This window comes from Heterodontus francisci, chromosome 27, assembly GCF_036365525.1.
Source record: "Heterodontus francisci isolate sHetFra1 chromosome 27, sHetFra1.hap1, whole genome shotgun sequence".
NCBI lineage: Eukaryota > Metazoa > Chordata > Chondrichthyes > Heterodontiformes > Heterodontidae > Heterodontus > Heterodontus francisci.
In genome coordinates, this window is record NC_090397.1 from 62422849 (window position 1) to 62448341 (window position 25493).

The following is a 25493-nucleotide window of genomic DNA, read 5'->3' on the forward strand; positions in this document are numbered from 1 at the left end:
GTAGATTACCGTTTGTTTTGGTAGAACAGGGGACTGCTGGGTAAGTAAAAACTTATATATTTGGGCAGTGGCTGGAAGAGCTCCGGCTCAGAGTTGATGATCTGGAATCTGAGCTTCAAACACTGCGGCACAGTGGGAGAGTTTTATGGAGGGGGAGAGTTACCTGGACGTTTTGTTTCAGGAGGCAGTCACACCTGGTAGATTAGGTAATTCAAATTCAGTTAGTGATCAGGGACAACAGAGTGTGATTGCAAGTGAGGCAGGTAGGGAGATCCTGAGTTCAGGAGTGGAGGAGCCTCAGTCTTTGACCTTATCCAACAGGTATGAGATACTTGCTCCCTGTGTGGATGAGGAAAAGGGCTGCAGGGAGGATGAGCCAACTAACCATGGCACCATGGTGCAGAAGGCCATTCAAGAGGGGGAAGCAAAAAGACAAGTGGTAGTTATAGGGGATTCTATAATTAGGGGGATAGATAGTATCCTTTGCAAGCCGGATCGGGAGTCCCGCATGGTGTGTTGCCTGCCCGGTGTCAGGGTGCAGGACATCTCTGACGGCTTGAAAGGATATTGGAGCGGGAGGGGGAGGATCCAGTTGTTGTGGTCCACGTTGGGACTAACAACATAGGCAAGGCTAGGATGGAGGACCTGTTTGGGGATTATAAAGCACTAGGATCGAAATTAAGGAACAGGTCCTCGAGGGTCATAATCTCCGGATTACTGCCCGAGCCACGTGCAAATTGGCTTAGGGATAAGAATATTAGGGAAGTAAACACGCGGCTAAGGGAGTGGTGTGGGAAAGAGGGGTTCCATTTCATGGGGCATTGGCATCAGTTTTGGAACCGGGGGGGATCTGTACCGATGGGACGGTCTCCACCTGAACCGATCTGGAACCAGTATTCTAGCGAAACGGATAAATAGGGTGGTCTCTAGGACTTTAAACTAGTGACTCGGGGGGGAAGGGAAAGGGAAACCTACAGGGAGTATGATGATAAATAAAAAGGTAAGCAGCAGGCTAACATGTGTGCAGGAGGGTTTAGGTTCAAGGCAGACGATGAAAGAAGCAGAAAGGAAGGATAACTCAGGAGTTATTATTAGAGATGTTGGGAATCATGAGGGTAAGAAAGCTAGCATAAAGGCACTTTACCTGAATGCTCGTAGCATTCGTAACAAGGTTGATGAGTTAGCGGCACAAATCATCGCGAATAAATATGATTTGGTAGCCATCACGGAGACATGGTTACAGGTTGGTCACGACTGGGAGTTAAATATCCAGGGGTACCAGACTATTCGGAAGCACAGACAGGAAGGTAAGGGAGGTGGTGTAGCTCTGATACTCAAGGATGACATCAGGTCGCTGCTGAGAGATGATATAGGTTCTATGGAGAATGAGGTTGAATCCAGTTGGGTGGAAATTAGAAACTCCAAGAAGAAAAAGTCATCGATAGGCGTAGTCTATAGGCCACCAAATAATATCACATTGGGGCGGGCAATAAACAAAGAAATAACTAATGCCTGTAAAAATGGTACGGGCAATTATCATGGGGGATTTTAATCTACATGTAGATTGGTCGAACCAGCTCAGTCAGGGTAGCCTTGAGGAGGAATTCGTTGAGTGTATCCGTGATAGTTTTCTTGAACAGTATGTAATGGAACCGACGAGGGAGCAAGCTATCCTAGATCTAGTACTGTGTAATGAGACAGGAATAATTAATGACCTCATAGTTAGGGATCCTCTTGGAAGGAGTGATCACAGTATGGTTGAATTTAGAATACAGATGGAGAGTGTGAAGATAAAATCCAATACCAGGGTCCTGTGCTTGAACAAGGGGGACTACAATAGAATGAGGGAGGACTTGGCTAAAGTGGACTGGAAACAAAGATTTTACGGTGGGACAGTTGACGGGCAGTGGAGGACTTTCAAAGCAATTTTTCAAAGTGCTCAGCAAAAGTATATTCCAGTGAAAAGGAAGGAATGGAAGAAAAGGGGTAATCTGCCATGGGTGTCTAAGGAAATAAGGGAGGCTATCAAATTGAAAAAGAAGGCATACAAAGTGGCCAAAAGCAGCATGAAACTAGAAGATTGGGAAAACTTTAAAGGTCAGCAGAAAGCTACAAAAAGAGCCATAAAGAAAAGTAAGATAGAACATGAGAAAAAGCTAGCACAGAATATAAAGACAGATAGCAAAAGTTTCTATAAATATATAAAACGAAAAAGAGCGGCTAAAGTAAACGTTGGTCCTTTAGAGGATGAGAAGGGGAAATTAGTTATGGGATATGATGAAATGACCGAGGCATTGAACAGGTTTTTTGTATCGGTCTTCTCAGTGGAGGACATTAATAACATGCCAGTAATTGACAAAGAGACGAACTTAGGTGAGGACCTGGGAACAATCATTATTACGGAAGAGGTAGTGTTGGGCAAGCTAATGGAGCTAAGGATTGATAAGTCTCCTGGCCCTGATGGAATGCATCCCAGGGTTCTAAAAGAGATGGCGAGAGAAATAGCAGGTGCACTGACGGTAATTTTCCAAAATTCGCTGGACTCTGGGGTAGTCTCAGCAGATTGGAAAACAGCAGATGTGACGCCACTGTTTAAAAAGGGAGGTAGACAAAAGATGGGGAATTATAGACCGATTAGCTTAACCTCTGTAGTGGGGAAGATGCTTGAGTCTATCATCAAGGAAGAAATAGCAGGGCATCTCGATAGAAATTGTCCCGTTGGGCAGACGCAGCATGGGTTCATGAAGGACAGGTCATGCTTGACAAATCTTTTGGAATTCTATAATGACATTACGAGCAAGGTGGACAATGGGGACCCAGTGGATGTGGTGTACCTAGATTTCCAAAAGGCCTTCGACAAGGTGCCGCACAAGAGGCTGCTGCATAAGATAAGGATGCATGGCATCAGGGGTAAAGTATTAGCATGGATAGAGGATTGGTTGACGAACAGGAAGCAGAGAGTGGGGATAAATGAGTGCTATTCTGGTTGGCAATCAGTCACTAGTGGTGTGCCTCCGGGATCGGTGTTGGGACCGCAATTATCTACAATTTATATAGATGATTTGGAGTTGGGGACCACGTGTAGGGTGTCAAAGTTTGCAGATGACACTAAGATGAGTGGCAGAGCAAAGTGTGCAGATGACTGTGAAACTTTGCAGAGGAACATAGATACATTGAGTGAGTGGGCAAAGGTCTGGCAGATGGAATACAATGTTAGTAAATGTGAAGTCATTCATTTCGGTAGGAGTAACAGGAAAAAGGATTATTACTTGAATGGTAAAAAGTTGCAGCATGCTGCTATGCAGAGGGACCTAGGTGTCCTTGTGCATGAATCGCAGAAGGTTGGCCTGCAGGTACAGCAAGTAATTAGGAAGGCAAATGGAATTTTCTCCTTCATTGCTAAAGGGATTGAGTTTAAAAGCAGAGGTTATGTTGCAGCTGTATAAGGTACTGGTGAGGCCGCACCTGGAGTACTGTGTGCAGTTCTGGTCTCCTCACTTGAGAAAGGATATACTGGCACTGGAGAGGGTGCAGAGGAGGTTCACTAGGTTGATTCCGGAGTTGAGGGGGTTGGCTTATGAGGAGAGACTGAGTAGATTGGGATTATATTCATTGGAGTTCAGAAGAATGAGGGGGGATCTTATAGAAACATATAAAATCATGAAGGGAATAGATAAGATACAAGTAGAGAGGATGTTTCCACTGGCAGGTGAAGCTAGGACAAGAGGGCATAGCCTCAAGATTAGAGGGAGCAGATTTAGGACTGAATTAAGAAGGAACTTCTTCACCCAGAGGGTTGTTAATCTATGGAATTCCTTGCCCAGTGAAGTAGTTGACGCTTCTTCAGTAAACGTCTTTAAAACTAAGGTAGATATCTTTTTGAACAATAAAGGAATTAAGGGATACTGTGGGAGCGCGGGTAAGTGGATCTGAGTCCACGAAAAGATCAGCCATGATCTTATTGAATGGCGGAGCAGGCTCGAGGGGCCGGACGGCCTACTCCTGCTCCTAGTTCTTATGATATTATGAACCCCTATGATGTGAAATGGCACTAGTTAGGTAAACTGTCCCACATTTATACAGTATAATGATACATTTATATTACTGGTTATCTCGACGCTTACAGGGTATGTTGAAGCAGAAAAAGAATGCTTATGACGATCACAAAAATCTTAATGCTTTAGAAAGCCCAGAGGAGTATAGAAAGTCCAGGGGTGAGGTAAAAAAGGAAATTAGAAAAGCAAAGAGAGAACATGAAAAATTATTGGCAGGTAAAATCAAGAAAAACCCAAAAATGTTTTATCAGTACATTAAGAGCAAGAGGATAACTAAGGAAAGGGTAGGTCCTATCTAAGTTACACAAGGGAACTTACACGTGGATGCAGATGATGTGGGCAGGGTTCTTAATCAGTTTTTTGCCTCTGTCTTCACAAAGGAGAGGGATGATGCAGACATTGCAGTAAAAGAGGAGGAATGTGAAATATTAGATACAATTAGCATAATGACAGAGGAAGTACCAGAGGGTCTGACATTCTTGAAAGTGGATAAATCACCAGGGCCAGATGGATTGCATCCCAGGTTGTTAAAGGAAACCAGGGAGGAAATAGTAGATGCGCTGAGGATCATCTTCAAATCCTTACTGGATATGGACGAGGTGCCAGAGGCTTGGAGGTCTGCAAACATTATACCATTGTTTAAAAAGGGTGCGAAGGATAGGCCAAATAATTATAGGCCGGTCAGTCTGACCTCAGTGGTGGGTAAATTATTAGAATCAATTCTGAGAGACAGGATAAACTGCCACTTAGAAAGACACAGACTGATCAGGGATAGTCAGCATGGATTTGTTAAGGGAAGGTCAAGTCTTACTAACTTGACTGAATTCTTTGAGGAAATAACAAGGAGGGTTGATGAGGGAAGTGCAGTGGATGTGATCTACATGGATTTTAGTTAGGCATTTGGCAAGGTCCCACATGGCAGACTGGTCAGTAAAATGAAAGCCCATGGGATACAGGGGAAGGTGGCAGGTTGGATCCAAACTTGGCTCAGTGACAGGAAGCAAAGGGTAGTAGTCGACGCATGTTTTTGTGAATGTTTCCAGTGGCGTTGTACAGAGCTCAGTATTGGGTCCCTTGCTGTTTGCGGTATATATTAATGATTTGGACTTAAATGTGGGAGGCATGATTGGGAAATTTGCTGATGACACAAAAGTTGGTTGTGTAGCCGATAGTTTAGAGGATGGCTGTAGACTCCAGAATGATAATCAATGGTTTGGTTGAGTGGGTGGAAAAGTGGCAAATGGAATTAAATCTGGAGAAGTGTGAGGTAATGCACTTGGGGAGGACAAATAAAAGCGAGGGAATACATAATAAACGGGAGGATATTGAGAGGGGTAGAAGATGTGAGACACCTTGGAATGCATGTCCACAGGTCCTTAAAGGTGGCAGGACAGGTAGATAAAGTGATGAAGAAGGCATATGGAATGCTTTCCTTTATTGGCCGAGGTATAGAATACAAAAGCAGGGATGTAATGCTGGAACTGTATAAAACACTGGTTCGGCTACAGTTGGAGTAGGTGTGCAGTTCTGGTCGCCACATTGCAGGAAGGACATAGTTGCTCTGGAGAGAGTGCAGAGGAGATTTACAAGAATGTTGCCAGGGCTTGAAAGCTGCAGCTATGAGGAAAGATTGAATAGGCTAGGCTTGTTTTCCTTAGAACAGAGGAGGCTGAGAGGTGACTTAATTGAGGTGTACAAAATTATGAGGGGCCTAGATAGAATAGACAGGAAGGACCTGTTTCCCCTAGCAGAGAGGTCAATTACCAGGGGGGACAGATATAAAGGTGATTGGTAGAAGGATTAGAGGGGACATGAGGAAAAACTTTTTCACCCAGAGGGTGGTGGGTATCTGGAATTCACTGCCAGGAATGGTGGTGGAGGCAGAAACCCTCAAATCTTTTAAAAGGTACCTGGACATACACCTGAAGTGCTGTAACCAGCAAGGCTATGGACCAGGTGCTGGAAGGTGGGATTAGATTGGGCAGCTAGTTTGTTCGGCTGGCACAGATACGACATAAGAATAAAATAAGAACATAAGAAATAGGAGCAGGAGTAAGCCATTCGGCCCCTCGGGCCTGTCCCGCCATTCAATAAGATCATGGCTGATCTGCCCCAGACCTCAACTCTTTCATGCCAGCTCCTCACAGCCCTCAACTCTCCAATATTTCAAAAATCTATCTACCTCCTCTTTAAATACTTTCAGTGATCTAACCTCCACAACGAAGGGCTGAATGGCCTCCTTCTATGCTGTACTTTTTCTATGGTTCTACTGCGCTGTTAACGCTTCTAGGAGCACAAAAATAATGATTTTCCCCAACACTATCATTAACTCATACAGAACAAAAGACGGCCAGTTGGCCCATCGTGGCGGTGTTGGCTCTGTGAAAGTTATCCAATTAGGCCCAGTCCCCTGCTCCTTCTCATAGTCCCACAAATTTCTCCTGTTCAAATGTATATGTCAAATTATATCTTGAAAGCCACGATTGAATCTGCTGCCATCACCCTTTCAGTCAATGCATTCCAGACCAAAACTCGCTGCATTAAAAAAATCTCTTTACTAATTAATTTAAATCTGTGCCCTCTGGTTTCAATAATACTATGCCTCTGCAAACAAACAGCCACTACTGACAATACTCAATGCTGCACATAAAATGCTGTTTTCTAGCAGCGGGCATGTTGAGTGAACAGCCCGCCTGTATAGACCAGAAATGTAGCTTTTGCATGCTGATCTCAACAAACCTTGACCAACCAGAAAAGCAAACTGGCATTTCCCCTCTACTCTTTAGCCAATTCCTCAAGGCACTAAATCATGCTGAGGCAGGGCCGAATTGATGAAGTCTTTACTCTTCGCCAGTGTTTGATCTAACTGGGAATATCTAGGCAAAGTGTGTCAATATAATTCAATTTTGGAGTGGATCCCAATCAAGCCCAATTCTGTCCTCACTGAATGTACATACATCTATAAATTGAAAATGATCAGTAGCATGAAACTGGGACTACTTCCCGCTCCCATGCAAGTGGGCATTAAGGCCAATTATCAGAATGGCACTGTTGGTGCTACAAAGCATTATTTTCACATTTCCACTAGTGCTCATAATCCACGTGACGAGGTAAATGGTACGAATTACAGAACACCACTGCGCTCAGTGCATTGCGGAACTGCTTTGAGAACTGTTAAGAACAGATAGCTAATCTTTTTTTTCTCTCTGAACCAATTTCTCTGTTTTTTCAACCACCTGTCCGTAAACAGATTAATGATTAAATTTTCCCCTCCCTTAAATCTTGATAATAAATGACCACAACAACACAGTTGTTAGAGTTAAATCAAAGAATTAGGGTTTATTAACACACTCAAACTCGGGAAGCGGTTTAACTTCGCCACACACACTTACAAACATACAGGGCAAGGTTAAAGGCATAAAAAGGCAAGGACATTTACTAAGTAGAACGATAAACTATCATGAATTTCAGCTAAAATTAGTGTCCGCTTAGATGATCAAAAAAAGTCCAAAATTGGAGATCACCGACCGGAAATGCCGAATTGGGGAAGAAGCTGTTGGAAATATCTCCACTCACAAATAGAGTCATAGAGTTATACAGCACAGAATCAGGCCCTTTGGCCCATCGTGTCCGTGCCGGCCATCAAGCACCTATCTATTCTAATCCCATTTTCCAGCACTTAGCATTCTCAAAGGTAAATGGAGGTAGCTTGATTTGACTGAGGTCTTAGATGGAGAGAAAGCAAGCAGAAGGCAGGTTTTCTTGCTATTTTTGCTAACTATGTCTTTAATTTTCTTTGCCATTTGCAGTCTATGTAATTTTCTGACTTTTTGCAGACCGTGTCTTAGAGAGAAGTGTGCAGCTTCAGGCAGCTGTGCTAATCTGAACGAAGGCAGCTGTGGATTGAAAACAGGCTGTACCCTCAAACTGTTACAGCTTTAAGCCGAGACAGGTTGGACAGAGGTTTACTGGGTCCTAAAACTAGACCCTTTCAAGTTGCTGTCCAATGATCTTTCTCCTCCATTTTAACAAGTGGACCCCAGCTAAAATTTAACATGCTGCATAAAAATGGTGGTTGACATTAATACTCAAATGCACAAAACACAACTTACAGTGGGTTCTCATCTATTTGTGACAAGGACAAATTAACTTTTACAGCATTAAGTGTGCACTGGTTTTGTACTTAAAGTGTGACTGATCTTTAGTGTGTCTAGGAAAGCAGCATCAGTAGATTCCATCAGCTGTGGCTCAGTTGGTAGCACTTTTGCCTCAGAGTCACAGGGTCACAAGCACAAAATCTAGACCAACAGTCCAGTGCAGTACTGAGGGAGTGATGTGCTGTTGGAGGTGCTGTCTTTCAGAACAGCCCTTAAATTGAGACTTCTTCTGTCCCCTCAGGTGGATGTAAAGGATCCCAGGGCATGGGATATTCGAAGAGCATGGGAGTTCTTGCTGGTATGCGGGCCAATATTTATCCCTCAACTGACATCAAAAAACACAAATTATCTGGTCATCATCACAGTGTTGTTTGTGGGATCTTTCTGTGCAAAAACTGGCTGCTGTGTTTCCTGCATTACTACAGTGACAATACTTCTAAAGTACTTCATGGGCTGTAAAGCACTTTGGGACAAGCTGTGGTTGTGAAAGATGCTGTATAAATCTAAGCTCTTTCTATCAATGATATCTTGAATATCATGGATGGGGGAAAATGAAGTGAAGAGGAGGAACCTGGACTTTCAGAAAGCCTTTGACAAGGTACTACATAGCAAACTATTAAAAATTAACAGGTATGGATTTGGGGTTGGGTGGAAGAGAAAAAAAGGGTAGCAAATTGGATTGAAAACTGGTTAGAAGGGAGGAAATAGTAGGATTTAAGTGCTGTTAGTGGCTGGATGTGGGTAGTGATGTCTCAGAATTATGAATCGGAACTGCCTCTGTTCAGTGCATTTAATGATTTGGATAGGAGGGAGTGGTATCCAAATTTGCAGATGATACTAAAATAAAAGACATAAAATAATTGAGGTCCAAAGAAAGCTGTGAGGTGATATTGAGAAGATGGTGGAATGACCAAAAAAAGTATTGGATGAAGTTCAATTTCAGTAAATATGAAGTGGTAAATAATGAATTGAGGAAGGTCAAATGACGACAGGTAGAGAGATTTGCCAATGCAGGTTCAACTTCACAAGAAATCAGAAGCTCACTTCAAGAGAATAAGCTACGAAAAACAAATGAAACATTGATTTTATGGCTAGTGCTACAGAATACAACAGCTGAGATATAATGATGCCTTCATAACAACAGTTAGTTAGAGTACTGTGCACAGATTTAGGCTTTGCCATCAGTGGACCGTTGAGAATTTTGCTTTATAATGCTCCTGTGAAGCACCTTAGGATGTTTTATTATGGTAAAGGAGCTATATAAATACATGTTGCTGTTGAAATTAGTGAACGCTTAGAAAGGTATAGAGAATCAAAGATAGTCAGCAGAGATTCATAAAGATAGGTCATGCTTGGCTGTTTTATCTGCATTTTGAGAATATCAGTGCACAGAAAAAAGGGAACTTAATGGAAAGTGTCTCTCCCATGCCTGTAACTTGTTATCCTTGACGATAATTGTCAAGAAAACCATGGTCATGGGACAAGGTGTTGCATCTCATCCCCTGGACACACTAAATAAAACCCCTCTGGAAGTGGTTAGCAAATTCTGCTACCTTGGGTCCATGATGACAGACAATCTGTCCCTTGATGCAGAGCTCGATACATGCATGGGAAAAGCAACAACCACCTTTGGCTAACTCGTGAAACATGCATGGAGTAACACCAAGCTGACTCTTAGGAGCAGCTCATGGTTTATAAGGCCGGTGTTCTCAGCACCTTGCTGTATGGCTGTGAAACATGGGCAATTTACAACTAACAGGAAAAGCTGCTCAATAATTTTCATCTTCGCTGTCTGCGGTGCATTGTGGGTATATCCTGGCAGGACAAAAATCACAAATGTGGCAGTCCTCTCAAAGGCAGAGCTTCCAAGTGTGCTGGCACTAATCAAACAGAGGCGGCTTCAGTGCATCAGACACATCCGCAAGATGGAAGACAGTTGCATACCCAAGGATCTTCTGTATGGTGAGGGAGGCAGAGCCAGATGACCAGTGGGGTGCCCAAAGCTCTGATTCAAGGATGGTTGCAAACATGACATGAAGGCCCTAAACATCAATTTTTGCACCTGGAAGTCACTAGCTGACAAAAGAGGGAAATGGTGACATATTCTGTGGACTGGCATGCACTACCACGACAACTAGTGGCCACAGCAGCTTGGCAAAGGGTGCCAATGCCAAATACAACTCTCAGCATCACTTGGCAGCTTCACATGCAGCACTAACTGCCTCTCAAGGATTGGCCTTCACAGCCATCAGCAAAAGTGCAGCAAGAGAAGACACACCACCTAAATGGATTGTTTGCTGTATGCCCATCATCTTTCATAGATGGAAGTCAACTCGAATGGAAAGTGTACAAATGTATTTTCAGAAGGCATTTGATACAGTGCCACACAAGTGACTGATTGCAAAAAAAAAACCCGCAAGGCATATTGTATTGAAGGGAATGCAGCCACACGATGGAGAGTGAAAGTAAATATTCTTTTTGGATTGTCAAATGGTATTATGGGTTTTATACATTGTGGCATTAAATACAGAAGGAAGGAAATAATGCAGAATTTGTACAATACATTGTTTCGATCACAGGTGGATCACTGTGGGGGTTCTGAACATCCCATTAGAGCCACGGAAAGGGTGCAGTGAAGATTCACTATAATGATATGAGGGATAGGAGGATTAGTGTTACAAAGACTGGTCCAAACAATGACATGATTTTCCCCATCTGAAAAGGGAGAGAAAGTTAAAATATAATTTAATAGGAGCTTTCAAAATTACAATGGGCTTAGAGAGGCTGAAGTGAACCATTGTTCTCACTGCTTAGTGAATCAGTAACAGGAGTGCAGATTAGTCACTCGAAGAATGATGGGGACGATAGAAGATTCCACCCCCCCCCACCCCCCAAAGATGTTAGAACATGGAACTAGGATAAGTATGAGAAGAAAAATATAAGATACAGGGAAAAGACAGAAATAAAATTAGAATAGTTAGAGTGAAGAGTACCAGCGCTAACCCAATGACCTTAGTGTTGCAATTTGCATGATTCTAAGAATGAAATGAAAGGTTCAAAACTCAAAAACTTACATTTCTGAATCAGAGAGGTCAGGACAGTGGGCAATAGTAAGAGAAAGGAAGGCAAGAGGAGTGAGTATACACCAATTGCCATTAGCCAGCAAAGACACCCCTGATGTCAGATATGCAACATGAAACCAGGATACACTGTGTAATGTGGGCAAGAGAGTTATCATAGATTACCTGTCTAGTTAACTGGGAATGTTTCTGCTGTGAAAGCCCCAGTTGTTGACAAATGATACCATCTCATCAGAAACTGAATGACAGCAGCGTTCCAACGCCAGAGATAAATGATCACACCGAAACTACCATGGGCTTTTATTTTTAAATCTACACACTGGTAGGCTTACAGAAACTGAAGACATCAGGGTTATTTATACTCAGATTTCAGCACTAAACTCTACAGCCAGCGGAAGTGAAATGACAGTAGCCAAAGCAGACTGAAAAACAACCCAGTGTTTTGTTAAGCACCTTACAGGTTTGTAAACTGCCCCATGACTTCCAACTAGTTTAAACCATTCATTCAATCATGACAAAGCATCAATAAGTTTTAAAGGCATGGAAATTCTTTATTTAAAAAAAAAATCACGAGTTTATTGTATTAAGCTTCTTGATCAGTATTCAAACTGATTTTACTCCCACTTTTCTTATCAATTTACTTATTTGGTCCTTCTTTATACTTACAATCAGGGCTTTCGCATCCTGAAACTTACAATTAAAAAAATTCCTACTCAATTTTGAAATGTTTAACCTCAAGGCACTTCTCCCAAAAGTACTGATGTTTGCCATGAAGCTTTCTCCATCTCTGGCCCTTGGCAGGAATTCAAAGTCACTTAATTCAAAATCCTGGATTATTAAAATTATGCTCAATAAAAAAAAACACATGCTATTTAACAGAGTTACTTAATTCCAATTGCTGGTTGAAGTTTTGGGAGGGTGAAGTGACTTTGCATTCATAGTAGTAGACTGCTGTATAATACAAAAAAATGTCAATAGTGAACTTCAGTAAGTTTCAGGTAATGGAAAGCAGCCTGCATTGTGACCAGTGGAGGCAAGTCAGACTCATATGGCCTAACACACAAAGTTTACCAGCAGACATCCATCACAGCAAGACTGCAAAAAAGAGATATTATTCACAACAAAGGCAAGTAATCATCAGTTATAGTAGGGGTGCAAAGATCAGCATTCGTAATGCTTGGCTCAAGGGAGAAAAAAATATATTTTTAAACCAAGAATGTCACTTTTTGGGAGAGGTACAAGTAAAACCTCAATTTCAATTCTGAACAAGACAATCTCTGATCACTTCCTCATGTCCTTTCAAATCTTCCTCCCCACTGCACTCAGCCTCCACCCTGGGAAAAACCCGTTTCCCAGTTCTCTCACCAATATTTTCCAGCTCCTTTTGCCCCAAAGTACACAATTACTACTTCTGTTGACACAAGTCAAAACATGGGCGGCACAGTGGCGCAGTGGTTAGCACCGCAGCCTCACAGCTCCAGCGACCCGGGTTCAATTGCTGCCTGTGTGGAGTTTGCAAGTTCTCCCTGTGTCTGCGTGGGTTTCCTCCGGGTGCCTCCCACAGCCAAAAGACTTGCAGGTTGATAGGTAAATTGGCCATTATAAATTGTCCCTAGTATAGGTAGGTGGTAGGGGAATACAGGGACGGGTGAGGATGTGGTAGGAATATGAGATTAGTGTGGGATTAGTATAAATGGGTGGTTAATGGTCGGCACAAACTCGGTGGGCCGAAGGGCTTGTTTCAGTGCTGTATCTCTAAGTCAAAATCAGAGCTGAGATAACTTTTTCCCCCCCAACCATTATGGAGATGCTTTCATCATTTTTCAACCCAGTCTGTGGACAGAATGATCTATCTCAAGGGTTAGTGGCTATCTGCAATGTACAATCACCTATTAATTAATAGAATGATTTATCCAATTCTAACCTATCATCCAATTTTAAAAAGAAAACATCCCAATCTCAGCTCGAACAGATGGGCCATTACAACTGAGGCAGTGGCCCTTGCCTGCAGGGAGAGGGTGGGGGGGGTGGGTGTGTGTGTGTGTGGGTGAAATTATTCTAAGGTTTCCACCTCCGCTTGCTATCCACTGATCCTTGCTGAAAAACGTGGTTTTAAAAACATTTGGTGAACTGTACTGGACACAGCATCCATCTTCTGGGCTCAGCTTCAAAACTTGCTACTTGGGCAAAGCACCAAAGTTGCCAATTTTCATGTTAAAAATACTAGCAAGGAATTACAGCTTTTGGGAAAGGAGGGTGGAAAATTGGAAGTGAAAAATATTACAGCAGGAATGATGCAAATGGGAAGAAATAAGTATTTAAAAAAAAATCTTTTTCTTTCTTCCATATTTTTTCAATGATAAAATGTTGCAACTGCAGTTTAATTTTAGCTCAGCGAGCCAACACATTCTATATAGAAAAAACTGAAAGATGATGTGTGCTTTTAACAAAAAATAAATAACTTTGGCACTATCGCTTATAGTGGCCAAATACTACCATCACCTTTTAATATAAGAATTGATGCAAGTTTCAATGATAACAATATAACTTAAAAAGAAATCAAAACTTTTATGAAAACAGCTATGGTGTATCACAAACAGAAGACACACTTACCAAAGTAAAATCCCATGGTCCAGGGGTTAGAAAGGTGAAGGAACTTCCTCGTCGGAGAGAAGGCCTGAAAAACAGAAAGTCCAAATTTATGGGAATGTCTGTCATCTGACTTGGCAATGACCCATTCAGAAGATTGCAATATTCTCTCAATAGCATAATTATAGGTGGAAAAATTCGAGCCAAATCGAGTACAAAAAATTCAACACGCCAATACTCAAACCATCATGTTATACAATTTATTCTAAACATTAGCAACAAGACGTACCAGTTAATGAAACTCATGCTAAGATTTTGGCATCTTCGCTGTCTCTTTTTTAAGACGTCAGTACTACAAGCAGATCTGGTGATTAACCAAGACACTAGCACTGTAAGTCTGACCTGGTTAACAGAGGACTTCCTAAACTCATCATCGCTATCTATCGAGATAACGGGCAACTTTACATACAAGGCCATGCTGACACCAGCTGTAACTTGAGCAAGATTATTTCTGGGTTTAAAATTGGCATCATGACCAACTGCTCTTTGTAATGATTCGTTCACATGTTCAAGCAGCAACATATCCACCTGATTGACATCATTTTTTGTTCTCGTCAGTTTAATTTGGAATTAAATGTCTTTTAAAAAATTAAACCTAAACATATTTCATTCAGATTTCACATTGTCTTTTATAATACTACATTTTAACAAAACAGAAAAACTGTTGTGACCTAAATATCCCACTACTGTATTCGACTGTCTTTTGCTAGTGAAGGGGACCAGACAATTGAAATTTTCTTTTACATAATACAACTTTGCATTCAATAATTAATTGAATCTCCCTTTTAAGGTTTATTGATCAGGTATTTCTGCATCAAGTTTTAACTTGAACAAAAACAATAGCGTTCTAGAACACCTCACCAATTTTTCCTGAATTCGATTAAAATCAAGCCAAGAGATAGGTCACTTAAGTAGTATCCCTCTTTCATGAGCAGATCATACATGAATAAAACATTTAAAAATTGGAAATATGATTACAAACCATATTTAAAATCACTACTTAGTACCAAAACTTTTTACACCAGTAATTTCACAAGTAACTAGTACTGATTAAGCCTACCATTCACAGAAAAAATGCTACATGTTAGAGGGGGGGGGAAAAAAAACAGTTTGATAATGAAAGTTGGAACTTGAAAGTTGCACTGCATTCCTAGAACTAGCGAATATTTTCACACTTTAAAAAAAATTGCAAATACCTAGGTGATTAAAAAGTTGGTTGGAAAACAAATCGTTTAATCGTGTCAACAATCCTCAATTAGATCAACAAGAATGAATTTTCCTCTTTGTTTAAACAGAAACACAATCAACATACAATGAAGTGCTCAATGGCTCTTGGAATTTAATCAGCACAAAGCGGTGCAAAACAAAATGCTGGCAGCGAGGTCTGTAAGAGTACAAACACCAGAAATCCTGTATCAAATAAATTACAACCCAAATACAGGTTGGCCAAAGCACAAGAGTTCATGTCTGGTCAGTGCTCAGCGTCACAAAGAACAAAGAACAAAGATAATTACAGCACAGGAACAGGCCCTTCGGCCCTCCAAGCCTGCGCCGATCCAGATCCTCTCTCTAAACATGTCGCCTATTTTCTAAGGTTCTGTATCTCTTTTCTTCCTGCCCATTCATGTATCTGTCTAGATACATCTTAAAAGACTCCATCGTGCCTGCATCTACCACCTCCGCTGGCAATGCGTTCCAGGTGCCCACCACCCTCTGCGTAAAGAACTTTCCACGTATATCCCCCCTAAACTTTTCCCCTTTCACTTTGAACTCGTGTCCTCTAGTAATTGAAACCCCCACTCTGGGAAAAAGCCTCTTGCTATCCACCCTGTCTATACCTCTCATGATTTTGTACACCTCAATCAGGTCCCCCCTCAACCTCCGTCTTTCTAATGAAAATAATCCTAATCTACTCAACCTCTCTTCATAGCTAGCGCCCTCCATACCAGGCAACATCCTGGTGAACCTCCTCTGCACCCTCTCCAAAGCATCCACATCCTTTTGATAATGTGGCGACCAGAACTGCACGCAGTATTCCAAATGTGGCCGAACCAAAGTCCTATACAACTGTAACATGACCTGCCAACTCTTGTACTCAATGCCCCGTCCGATGAAGGAAAGCATGCTGTATGCCTTCTTGACCACTCTATTTACCTGCGTTGCCACCTTCAGGGAACAGTGGACCTGAACACCCAAATCTCTCTGGACATCAGTTTTCCCCAGGACTTTTCCATTTACTGTATAGTTCACTCTTGAATTGGATCTTCCAAAATGCATCACCTCGCATTTGCCCTGATTGAACTCCATCTGCCATTTCTCTGCCCAACTCTCCAATCTATCTATATTCTGCTGTATTCTCTGACAGTCCCCTTCACTATCTGCTACTCCACCAATCTTAGTGTCGTCTGCAAATTTGCTAATCAGTCCACCTATACTTTCCTCCAAATCATTAATGTATATCACAAACAACAGTGGTCCCAGCACGGATCCCTGTGGAACACCACTGGTCACACGTCTCCATTTTGAGAAACTCCCTTCTACTGCTACTCTCTGTCTCCTGTTGCCCAGCCAGTTCTTTATCCATCTAGCTAGTACACCTTGGACCCCAAGCGCCTTCACTTTCTCCATCAGCCTGCCATGGGGAACCTTATCAAACGCCTTACTGAAGTCCATGTATATGACATCGACAGCCCTTCCCTCATCAATCAACTTTGTCACTTCCTCAAAGAATTCTATTAAGTTGGTAAGACATGACCTTCCCTGCACAAAACCATGTTGCCTATCACTGATGAGCCCATTTTCTTCCAAATGGGAATAGATCCTATCCCTCAGTATCTTCTCCAGCAGCTTCCCTACCACTGACGTCAGGCTCACCGGTCTATAATTACCTGGATTATCCCTGCTACCCTTCTTAAACAAGGGGACAACATTAGCAATTCTCCAGTCCTCCGGGACCTCACCCGTGTTTAAGGATGCTGCAAAGATATCTGTTAAGGCCCCAGCTATTTCCTCTCTCGCTTCCCTCAGTAACCTGGGATAGATCCCATCCGGACCTGGGGACTTGTCCACCTTAATGCCCTTTAGAATACCCAACACTTCCTCCCTCCTTATGCCGACTTGACCTAGAGTAATCAAACATCTGTTCCTAACCTCAACATCCGTCATGTCCCTCTCCTCGGTGAATACTGATGCAAAGTACTCGTTTAGAATCTCACCCATTTTCTCTGAGTCCAAGCATAACATTCCTCCTTTGTCCTTTAGTGGGCCAATCCTTTCTCTAGTTACCCTCTTTCTCCTTATATATGAATAAAAGGCTTTGGGATTTTCCTTAACCCTGTTTGCTAAAGATATTTCATGACCCCTTTTAGCCCTCTTAATTCCTCGTTTCAGATTGGTCCTACATTCCCGATATTCTTTCAAAGCTTCGTCTTTCATCAGCCGCCTAGACCTTATGTATGCTTCCTTTTTCCTCTTAGCTAGTCTCACAATTTCACCTGTCATCCATGGTTCCCTAATCTTGCCATTTCTATCCCTCATTTTCACAGGAACATGTCTCTCCTGCATGCTAATCAACCTCTCTTTAAAAGCCTCCCACATATCACATGTGGATTTACCTTCAAACAGCTTCTCCCAATCTACATTTCCCAGCTCCTGCCGAATTTTGGTGTAGTTGGCCTTCCCCCAATTTAGCACTCTCCCTTTTGGACCACTCTCGTCTTTGTCCATGAGTATTTTAAAGCTTACGGAATTGTGATCACTATTCCCAAAGTAGTCCCCTACTGAAACTTCAACAACCTGGCCGGGCTCATTCCCCAACACCAGGTCCAGTATGGCCCCTTCCCGAGTTGGACTATTTACATACTGCTCTAGAAAACCCTCCTGGATGCTCCTTACAAATTCTGCTCCATCTAGACCTCTAACACTAAGTGAATCCCAGTCAATGTTGGGAAAATTAAAATCTCCTATCACCACCACCCTGTTGCTCCTACATCTTTCCATAATCTGTTTACATATTTGTACCTCTATCTCACGCTCGCTGTTGGGAGGCCTGTAGTACAGCCCCAACATTGTTACCGCACCCTTCCTATTTCTGAGTTCTGTCCATATTGCCTCACTGCTCGAGTCCTCCATAGTGCCCTCCTTCAGCACAGCTGTGATATCCTCTTTGACCAGTAATGCAACTCCTCCACCCCTTTTACCTCCCTCTCTATCCCGCCTGAAGCATCGATATCCTGGGATATTTAGTTGCCAATTTAGTCACGTCTCAAGAAGCCAAGACAGAAAAGTTATTTGTTAAAGCAACAATAAACTGACAGTTGAATAGCACCTTTAACATTGCAAGGGAGGGACAAAGCCATGAAGGGACTTGTAAACAAATATTTTGAAATTATTTTCTATTCATGTGATGTGATGACAATGACATCCATGATATCCATGTTAACTGCTAATTCCTAGTTGGCCTGAGGTATTTTTTTGTGGGGGGAGGAGCATTAGCCTTTGAATTGTTGCAGTCTTTATGGTGCTGTGCAGTGATTTTCAGCAACAGGGCGGCACAGTGGCGCAGTGGTTAGCACCGCAGCCTCACAGCTCCAGGGACCCAGGTTTGATTCTGGGTACTGCCTGTGCAGAGTTTGCAAGTTCTCCCTGTGTCTGCGTGGGTTTTCACCGGGTGCTCCGGTTTCCTCCCACATCCAAAAGACTTGCAGGTGATAGGTAAATTGGCTGTTGTAAATTGCCCCTAGTGTAGGGAGATGATAGGGAATATGGGATTAGTGTTCTTTTGGGCCTCCTTATCTCGAGAGACAATGGATACGCGCCTGGAGGTGGTCAGTGGTTTGTGAAGCAGCGCCTGGAGTGGCTATAAAGGCCAATTCTGGAGTGACAGGCTCTTCCACAGGTGCTGCAGAGAAATTTGTTTGTTGGGGCTGTTGCACAGTTGGCTCTCCCCTTGCGCCTCTGTCTTTTTTCCTGCCAACTACTAAGTCTCTTCGACTCGCCACAATTTAGCCCTGTCTTTATGGCTGCCCGCCAGCTCTGGCGAATGCTGGCAACTGACTCCCACGACTTGTGATCAATGTCACACGATTTCATGTCGCGTTTGCAGACGTCTTTATAACGGAGACATGGACGGCCGGTGGGTCTGATACCAGTGGCGAGCTCGCTGTACAATGTGTCTTTGGGGATCCTGCCATCTTCCATGTGGCTCACATGGCCAAGCCATCTCAAGCGCCGCTGACTCAGTAGTGTGTATAAGCTGGGGATGTTGGCCGCTTCGAGGACTTCTGTGTTGGAGATATAGTCCTGCCACCTGATGCCAAGTATTCTCCGAAGGCAGCGAAGATGGAATGAATTGAGACATCGCTCTTGGCTGACATATGTTGTCCAGGCCTCGCTGCCGTAGAGCAAGGTACTGAGGACACAGGCCTGATACACTCGGACTTTTGTGTTCCGTGTCAGTGCGCCATTTTCCCACACTCTCTTGGCCAGTCTGAACATAGCAGTGGAAGCCTTACCCATGCGCTTGTTGATTTCTGCATCTAGAGACAGGTTACTGGTGATAGTTGAGCCTAGGTAGGTGAACTCTTGAACCACTTCCAGAGCGTGGTCGCCAATATTGATGGATGGAGCATTTCTGACATCCTGCCCCATGATGTTCGTTTTCTTGAGGCTGATGGTTAGGCCAAATTCATTGCAGGCAGACGCAAACCTGTCGATGAGACTCTGCAGGCATTCTTCAGTGAGAGATGTTAAAGCAGCATCGTCAGCAAAGAGGAGTTCTCTGATGAGGACTTTCCGTACTTTGGACTTCGCTCTTAGACGGGCAAGGTTGAACAACCTGCCCCCTGATCTTGTGTGGAGGAAAATTCCTTCTTCAGAGGATTTGAACGCATGTGAAAGCAGCAGGGAGAAGAAAATCCCAAAAAGTGTGGGTGCGAGAACACAGCCCTGTTTCACACCACTCAGGATAGGAAAGGGCTCTGATGAGGAGCCACCATGTTGAATTGTGCCTTTCATATTGTCATGGAATGAGGTGATGATACTTAGTAGCTTTGGTGGACATCCGATCTTTTCTAGTAGTCTGAAGAGACCACGTCTGCTGACGAGGTCAAAGGCTTTGGTGAGATCAATGAAAGCAATGTAGAGGGGCATCTGTTGTTCACGGCATTTCTCCTGTATCTGATGAAGGGAGAACAGCATGTCAATAGTCGATCTCTCTGCACGAAAGCCACACTGTGCCTCAGGGTAGACGCGCTCGGCCAGCTTCTGGAGCCTGTTCAGAGCGACTCGAGCAAAGACTTTCCCCACTATGCTGAGCAGGGAGATTCCACGGTAGTTGTTGCAGTCACCGCGGTCACCTTTGTTTTTATAGAGGGTGATGATGTTGGCATCGCGCATGTCCTGGGGTACTGCTCCCTCGTCCCAGCACAGGCATAGCAGTTCATGTAGTGCTGAGAGTATAGCAGGCTTGGCACTCTTGATTATTTCAGGGGTAATGCTGTCCTTCCCAGGGGCTTTTCCGCTGGCTAGGGAATCAATGGCATCACTGAGTTCCGATTTGGTTGGCTGTATGTCCAGCTCATCCATGACTGGTAGAGGCTGGGCTGCATTGAGGGCAGTCTCAGTGACAGCATTCTCCCTGGAGTACAGTTCTAGGTAGTGCTCAACCCAGCGGTCCATCTGTTTGCGTTGGTCAGTGATTATGTCCCCCGATTTAGATTTGAGGGGGGTGATCTTCTTGATGGTTGGCCCAAGAGCTCTTTTCATGCCATCATACATTCCTCTGATGTTTCCGGTGTCTGAGGCCAGCTGAATATGGCTGCATAGGTGTTGCCAGTAGTCGTTTGCGCAACGCCTAGCTGTTCTTTGTGCAGTACTTCTGGCTGCTTTAAGTGCTGCGGATGTTAAATCGCTGGGGGCTTTCTTGTAGTTCAAAAGTGCAATGCGCTTAGCGGCTATGACAGGTTCCAGCTCTTCATTATGAGATTGAAACCAGTCTGCATTTCTCTTCGCACTTTTGCCGTAGGTGGTCAAAGCTGACTCATAGATGGCGTCTCTGATGTGGGCCCACTGGTCTCAGCATCCCCTGTGGGAGTGTTTTGAAGGGCTGTTACAAGTGAATTTAGAAATTTTTGTAACAGCTGTGGGTGAGAAATTCTGCTCGTGTTGATGCGCGGGTGGCCCTTCTGCTTGGAATGATGCAACTTCTTTGGTCTGAGTCTAACCTTGCTGCACACCAGGGAGTGGTCGGTGTCGCAGTCCGCACTGTGGAAGCTGCGTGTGATTTGAACACTGTTTAAGGCGGCTCGCCTTGTGACAATGAGGTCTAGCTGGTGCCAACGACGTGATCTTGGGTGCCTCCATGAAACCTGGTGACAGGGTTTAGTGTGAAAGAACGAGTTGGTGATGCAGAGGTTATGATAGGTACACAACTCAAGCAGTCTCTGCCCGTTCTCATTCATCCTTCCAACGCCATAGCGCCCAAGGCAGGAGGGCCATGAGTCATGGTCGGCCCCAACCCTGGCATTAAAGTCCCCCAGCAGGAATAGGTGTTCGGTGTTGGGGATGCTGCTAATGATGTTATGGAGTTGTTCATAGAACTGGTCTTTAGCTTCAGGTGCGGAACAGAGTGTTGGAGCATAGATGCTGAGTAGGTGTACTGGACCAGAGGTGGTGAGCAGTCGGATGGACAGTATGCGTTCCGAGCCATTTGAGGGAGGCTCTATCATGCTGAGCAAGGAGTTTCTGATGGCGAAGCCCACTCCATGCTGTCTTGGTTCTTCAGGATCCCTGCCCTGCCAGAAGAAGGTGTAGTCTTGCTCTGCTAGAGAGCCACTCGCGGGGAGGCGAGTCTCCTGAAGTGCTGCAATGTCCACATTGAGTCTACTGAGCTCGTTGTAGGGTTTTGTATAGTGTATATTTGATTAGTGTAGGGTTAGTATAAATGGGTGGTTGTTGGTCGGCACAGACTCGGTGGGCTGAAGGGCCTGTTTCAGTGCTGTATCTCTAAATAAATTTTAAAAAATAAAAAAAATAAAATTAAAATAGCCAAGTCAGAATGATGTATGACGTGGAGGGGAATTTGTAGGTTATACTCTTTCCACTATCTTCCTGCTCTTGTCCTTTCCCCAATCGAGGTCATGGAGAAGGAAAGTGCTGTCAAAGCAAGCTTGGTGAGCTGCTGCAATGCATCCTTCAGATTGCACATACTGCAGCCAGTCCGCTGGTTTATATCAAGCTTCAAATGTTGAGGCCTCGCCCAGTTGAATGGCAAGTATTCCAACACACTCCTGGATGAGCCTGAATTTAATGCATTGAAGGAAAACAGCCAATGTAAGCTAGCTCAGAGAGACTTCATATCAGATAGGATGCAAGTGGTAGAACTTTGTACAAGTTAATGTTTATGTAGGATGGAGTACAGGAGGCATGGACAACATCGGAGGACTTGAGCTGGATGAGGTAAAGACGTGGTTGAGAGTTTCAGCTGCAGTACAGGCAAAGTAAGGGTGGAAGCAGGTGATATTGTGGTGTTGCCAACAAATGGTCTTACTGACAGACTAGAGCTAATTGGTTTTAAAATCAAGTCTGGGTCAAATAAGATACCAAATCTATGCACCAAATCAGGGAAAGCAGCTGGGCAAGGAGATGTGATCAAGGATTAGGGTACAGGTGTCAAGTAAAACAACTTGCATATAACACCGTCAACATGGAAAAAATGACCAAGGAGCTTCATAGAGGCATATATGAAAAAAAGATGAACCAAAGGAGATAAGATGAGGAGTGACCAAATCTTCGTCAGAAATGGGTTTTAAAAAGAGAGGAGACACGAAGGGGTCTTCAAAGGGAATTCCAGAGCATATAGCTGAAGTGGCTGAAGGTATCTCATGATATTTTTCTATGCTAAAGGTGCTATATAAATGCACTGTATTCTGTTGTTCTATTTTGTTGCTATATCCTAAAGAGAAAAAAATCATACAAGCTTGCCACTTGTTCATGGAAACTGGGAGTCTGCTGACAGACACTGGGTTCCCGGGGATCTATCCTTGGCCCCCTCCTATTTCACATCGACATGCTGCCCCTTGATCATATCATCTGAAAACAAGTCAGGTTGCACATATACACTAAGGACAACCAGCTCTATCTCTCTGGACCCCTCCACTGTCTCCAGTTTGTTACGCTGCTTGTCTGACATCCAGTTCTGGATGAGCAAAAATTTCCTCAACTAAATATTGGGAAGACTGATACTATAAGTCTTTGGTCCCCATCACAAACTCCATTCCCGAGCCACCAACTCCATCCCTCTCCCTGGCAACTGTGAGGCTGAACCTGACCATTCCTAACCTTGGGTGTTGTATTTGACCCAGAAATTAGCTTCTGACCACCTACTTGCACCTCTAATATCGCCAGTCTCTGCCCCATCTCAGCTCATTTGCTGCTGAAATCCTCATCCATGCCTTGGTTGGTTCTAGAATGGACTATTCCAATGCTCTCTCGGATGGCTGCCCATCTTAAACCTTCCAGAAATGTGAGCTCATCCAAACTTCTGCTGCCCATATTCAATTCCTACTAAGTCCCATTCATCCATCATCCCTGTGCTTATTGACCTACATTAGCTCCTGGTGCAGAAATACCTCAATTTTAAAATACTCACCCTGGTTTTCAAATCGATCAATGGTCCTGCCCCACTCTATCTCTATAACCTCTTCAACCATCTGAAATCTCTGTGCTCCTTCATTTCTGGCCTCTTGTGCATCCTGATTTTAATCACTCCACCAATGGTGGCTATACCTTCAACTGCCTAGGCCCTGCTCTGGAATTATATAAGTGCAAGTAGTTGTAGTTGAGCATCAAGTTAGGATCGGTAGTCTGAGATTTGTAAGTGGCCTGCAGATAATCCAAGTGGCTGACAAAGAAGAAAAGTTTGGACACTCCTGGTTTAAAGAATAGAAATGCAAAATTCTAATTGATGACGACACCAAAATTCCAACTTCTGACCTTGATGGGAAAATATTAAACATGCTCAAAAACAAATGCTCAGTGTCAGAACTAAAATCATATTCCATAGTTAATGACAATACAACTGAAGTTATTACTCTAATTTCTTAGAACAATTTTAGAACACTATGTCTACTTTTCTTCATTCCTTATGCAATTCACACACCATTTCCCATAGTCAGCCAGATGTATTTAGGTCATCTTTTAATTCAGATGCCAGGAACCTACAAGAACTTGCATTTATATGGCACATTTAAGGTAGTATAACTTCCAAAAGCACTTCATAGAAGCACTGTCAAAACAAAATTTGACACAAAGCCACCAAAGGAGATATTAGGGCAGGAACTTGGTTAAAGAGGTAAGATCTTTAAGGCGCATCTTTAAAAGGAGGAGGAAGAGGCAGAGAGGTTTCAGAAGGGAATTCCAGAGCTTAGAGCCCAGGCAGCTGGAGGCATAGCGGCCAATGGTGGAGCAATTAAAATCAGGGATGCGCAAAAGGCCAGTATTGGAAACGCGCAGAAATCTTGGAAGGTTATAGGACTTGCAGGGCAGGTAGGGGTGGTGTGGGAGTGGGTGGTGGAACTTAGAGATAGGGTGCAGTAAGGCCATGCAGAGACTGAAAAACAAGGATGAGACTTTTTAAAAATCAAGACCTTGCTGGACCAGAAGCTATTGCAGGTCAGCAAGAACTGAGGTAATGGGTGAGAACAGGACCTTGTGCAAGTTAGGATATGGGCAGCAGAATTTTGAATGAGTTCAAGTTTACACAAAGTAGAAGATGGGAAACCAGCTACGAGAACATTGGAAAAGACAAATACAGAGGGAACAAAAGCATGGATGAGGCAGGGTTAAAGACAGGCAATGTTATGGGCCAGAATTTTTTTGTTGGGCGGGAGGCCCTGTCCACCGGCCGAAAAGTTGGTGGTGAGCCCGTCTCCGCTGGGCCTGGGGAGCCAAACTGGGATTTTCCGCACCCCAGACCTTTAATAGGTCTTGTGTAGGACTTCCTGCCTCCTTCAGGAAGTCCTGCCTAATGGAGCTGCCGGCCAATTATTAGCCCCAGCAATGTTTTTAAGGGCCTTGATTGCCTTGGGGTGAACGGGCCATTCCTCGCCACCGCCACCCCGCGTAAATTTGCAAGGGGTCGGGAATGGCTCCCACTCCCCCACTCAATTTTATGGCCCCCCGCGTCTGCTCATTTTGGGGGTGTAGGGCGTAAATTTCCAGCCATGGAAGTAGGAGCTCTTGTCGATGGAGTGGAGATGTGGTTGGAAGTTCATCTCAGGTTCAAATAGACCACCAAGGTTGGAAATGGTGTGGTTCAGCCTCAGATAGTAACCAGGGGGAAGGATGCTGTAAATACTATGTGAGATTCCAAAGAAACAGGCGATTCTGCCTTACGGTCTATACCAGCATTTATGCTCCACATGAGCCTCGGTGATGAGGACTGAAGACAACAGCTTTGGTCTTCCAATATTTAGTTGGAATGAGATTTCTGCTCCAAAGAAATACTGGATGTTGGTCAAGCATCGTGACAAATCAGAGAGTGGAGGGGTCAA

General features: G+C 43.7%; 1 protein-coding gene across 2 annotated transcripts in view; it reads right to left on the bottom strand.

The window, feature by feature from the left end:
- net1 (neuroepithelial cell transforming 1) overlaps nt 1-25493 on the bottom strand; it is a 137582-nt gene that overhangs the window by 86165 nt on the left and 25924 nt on the right. For both annotated transcript variants that reach the window (XM_068059483.1, XM_068059482.1), the window contains exon 2: nt 13906-13969. In XM_068059483.1, coding sequence (XP_067915584.1) covers nt 13906-13969 — 64 coding nt within the window. The remainder of the gene's footprint in view (nt 1-13905; nt 13970-25493) is intronic.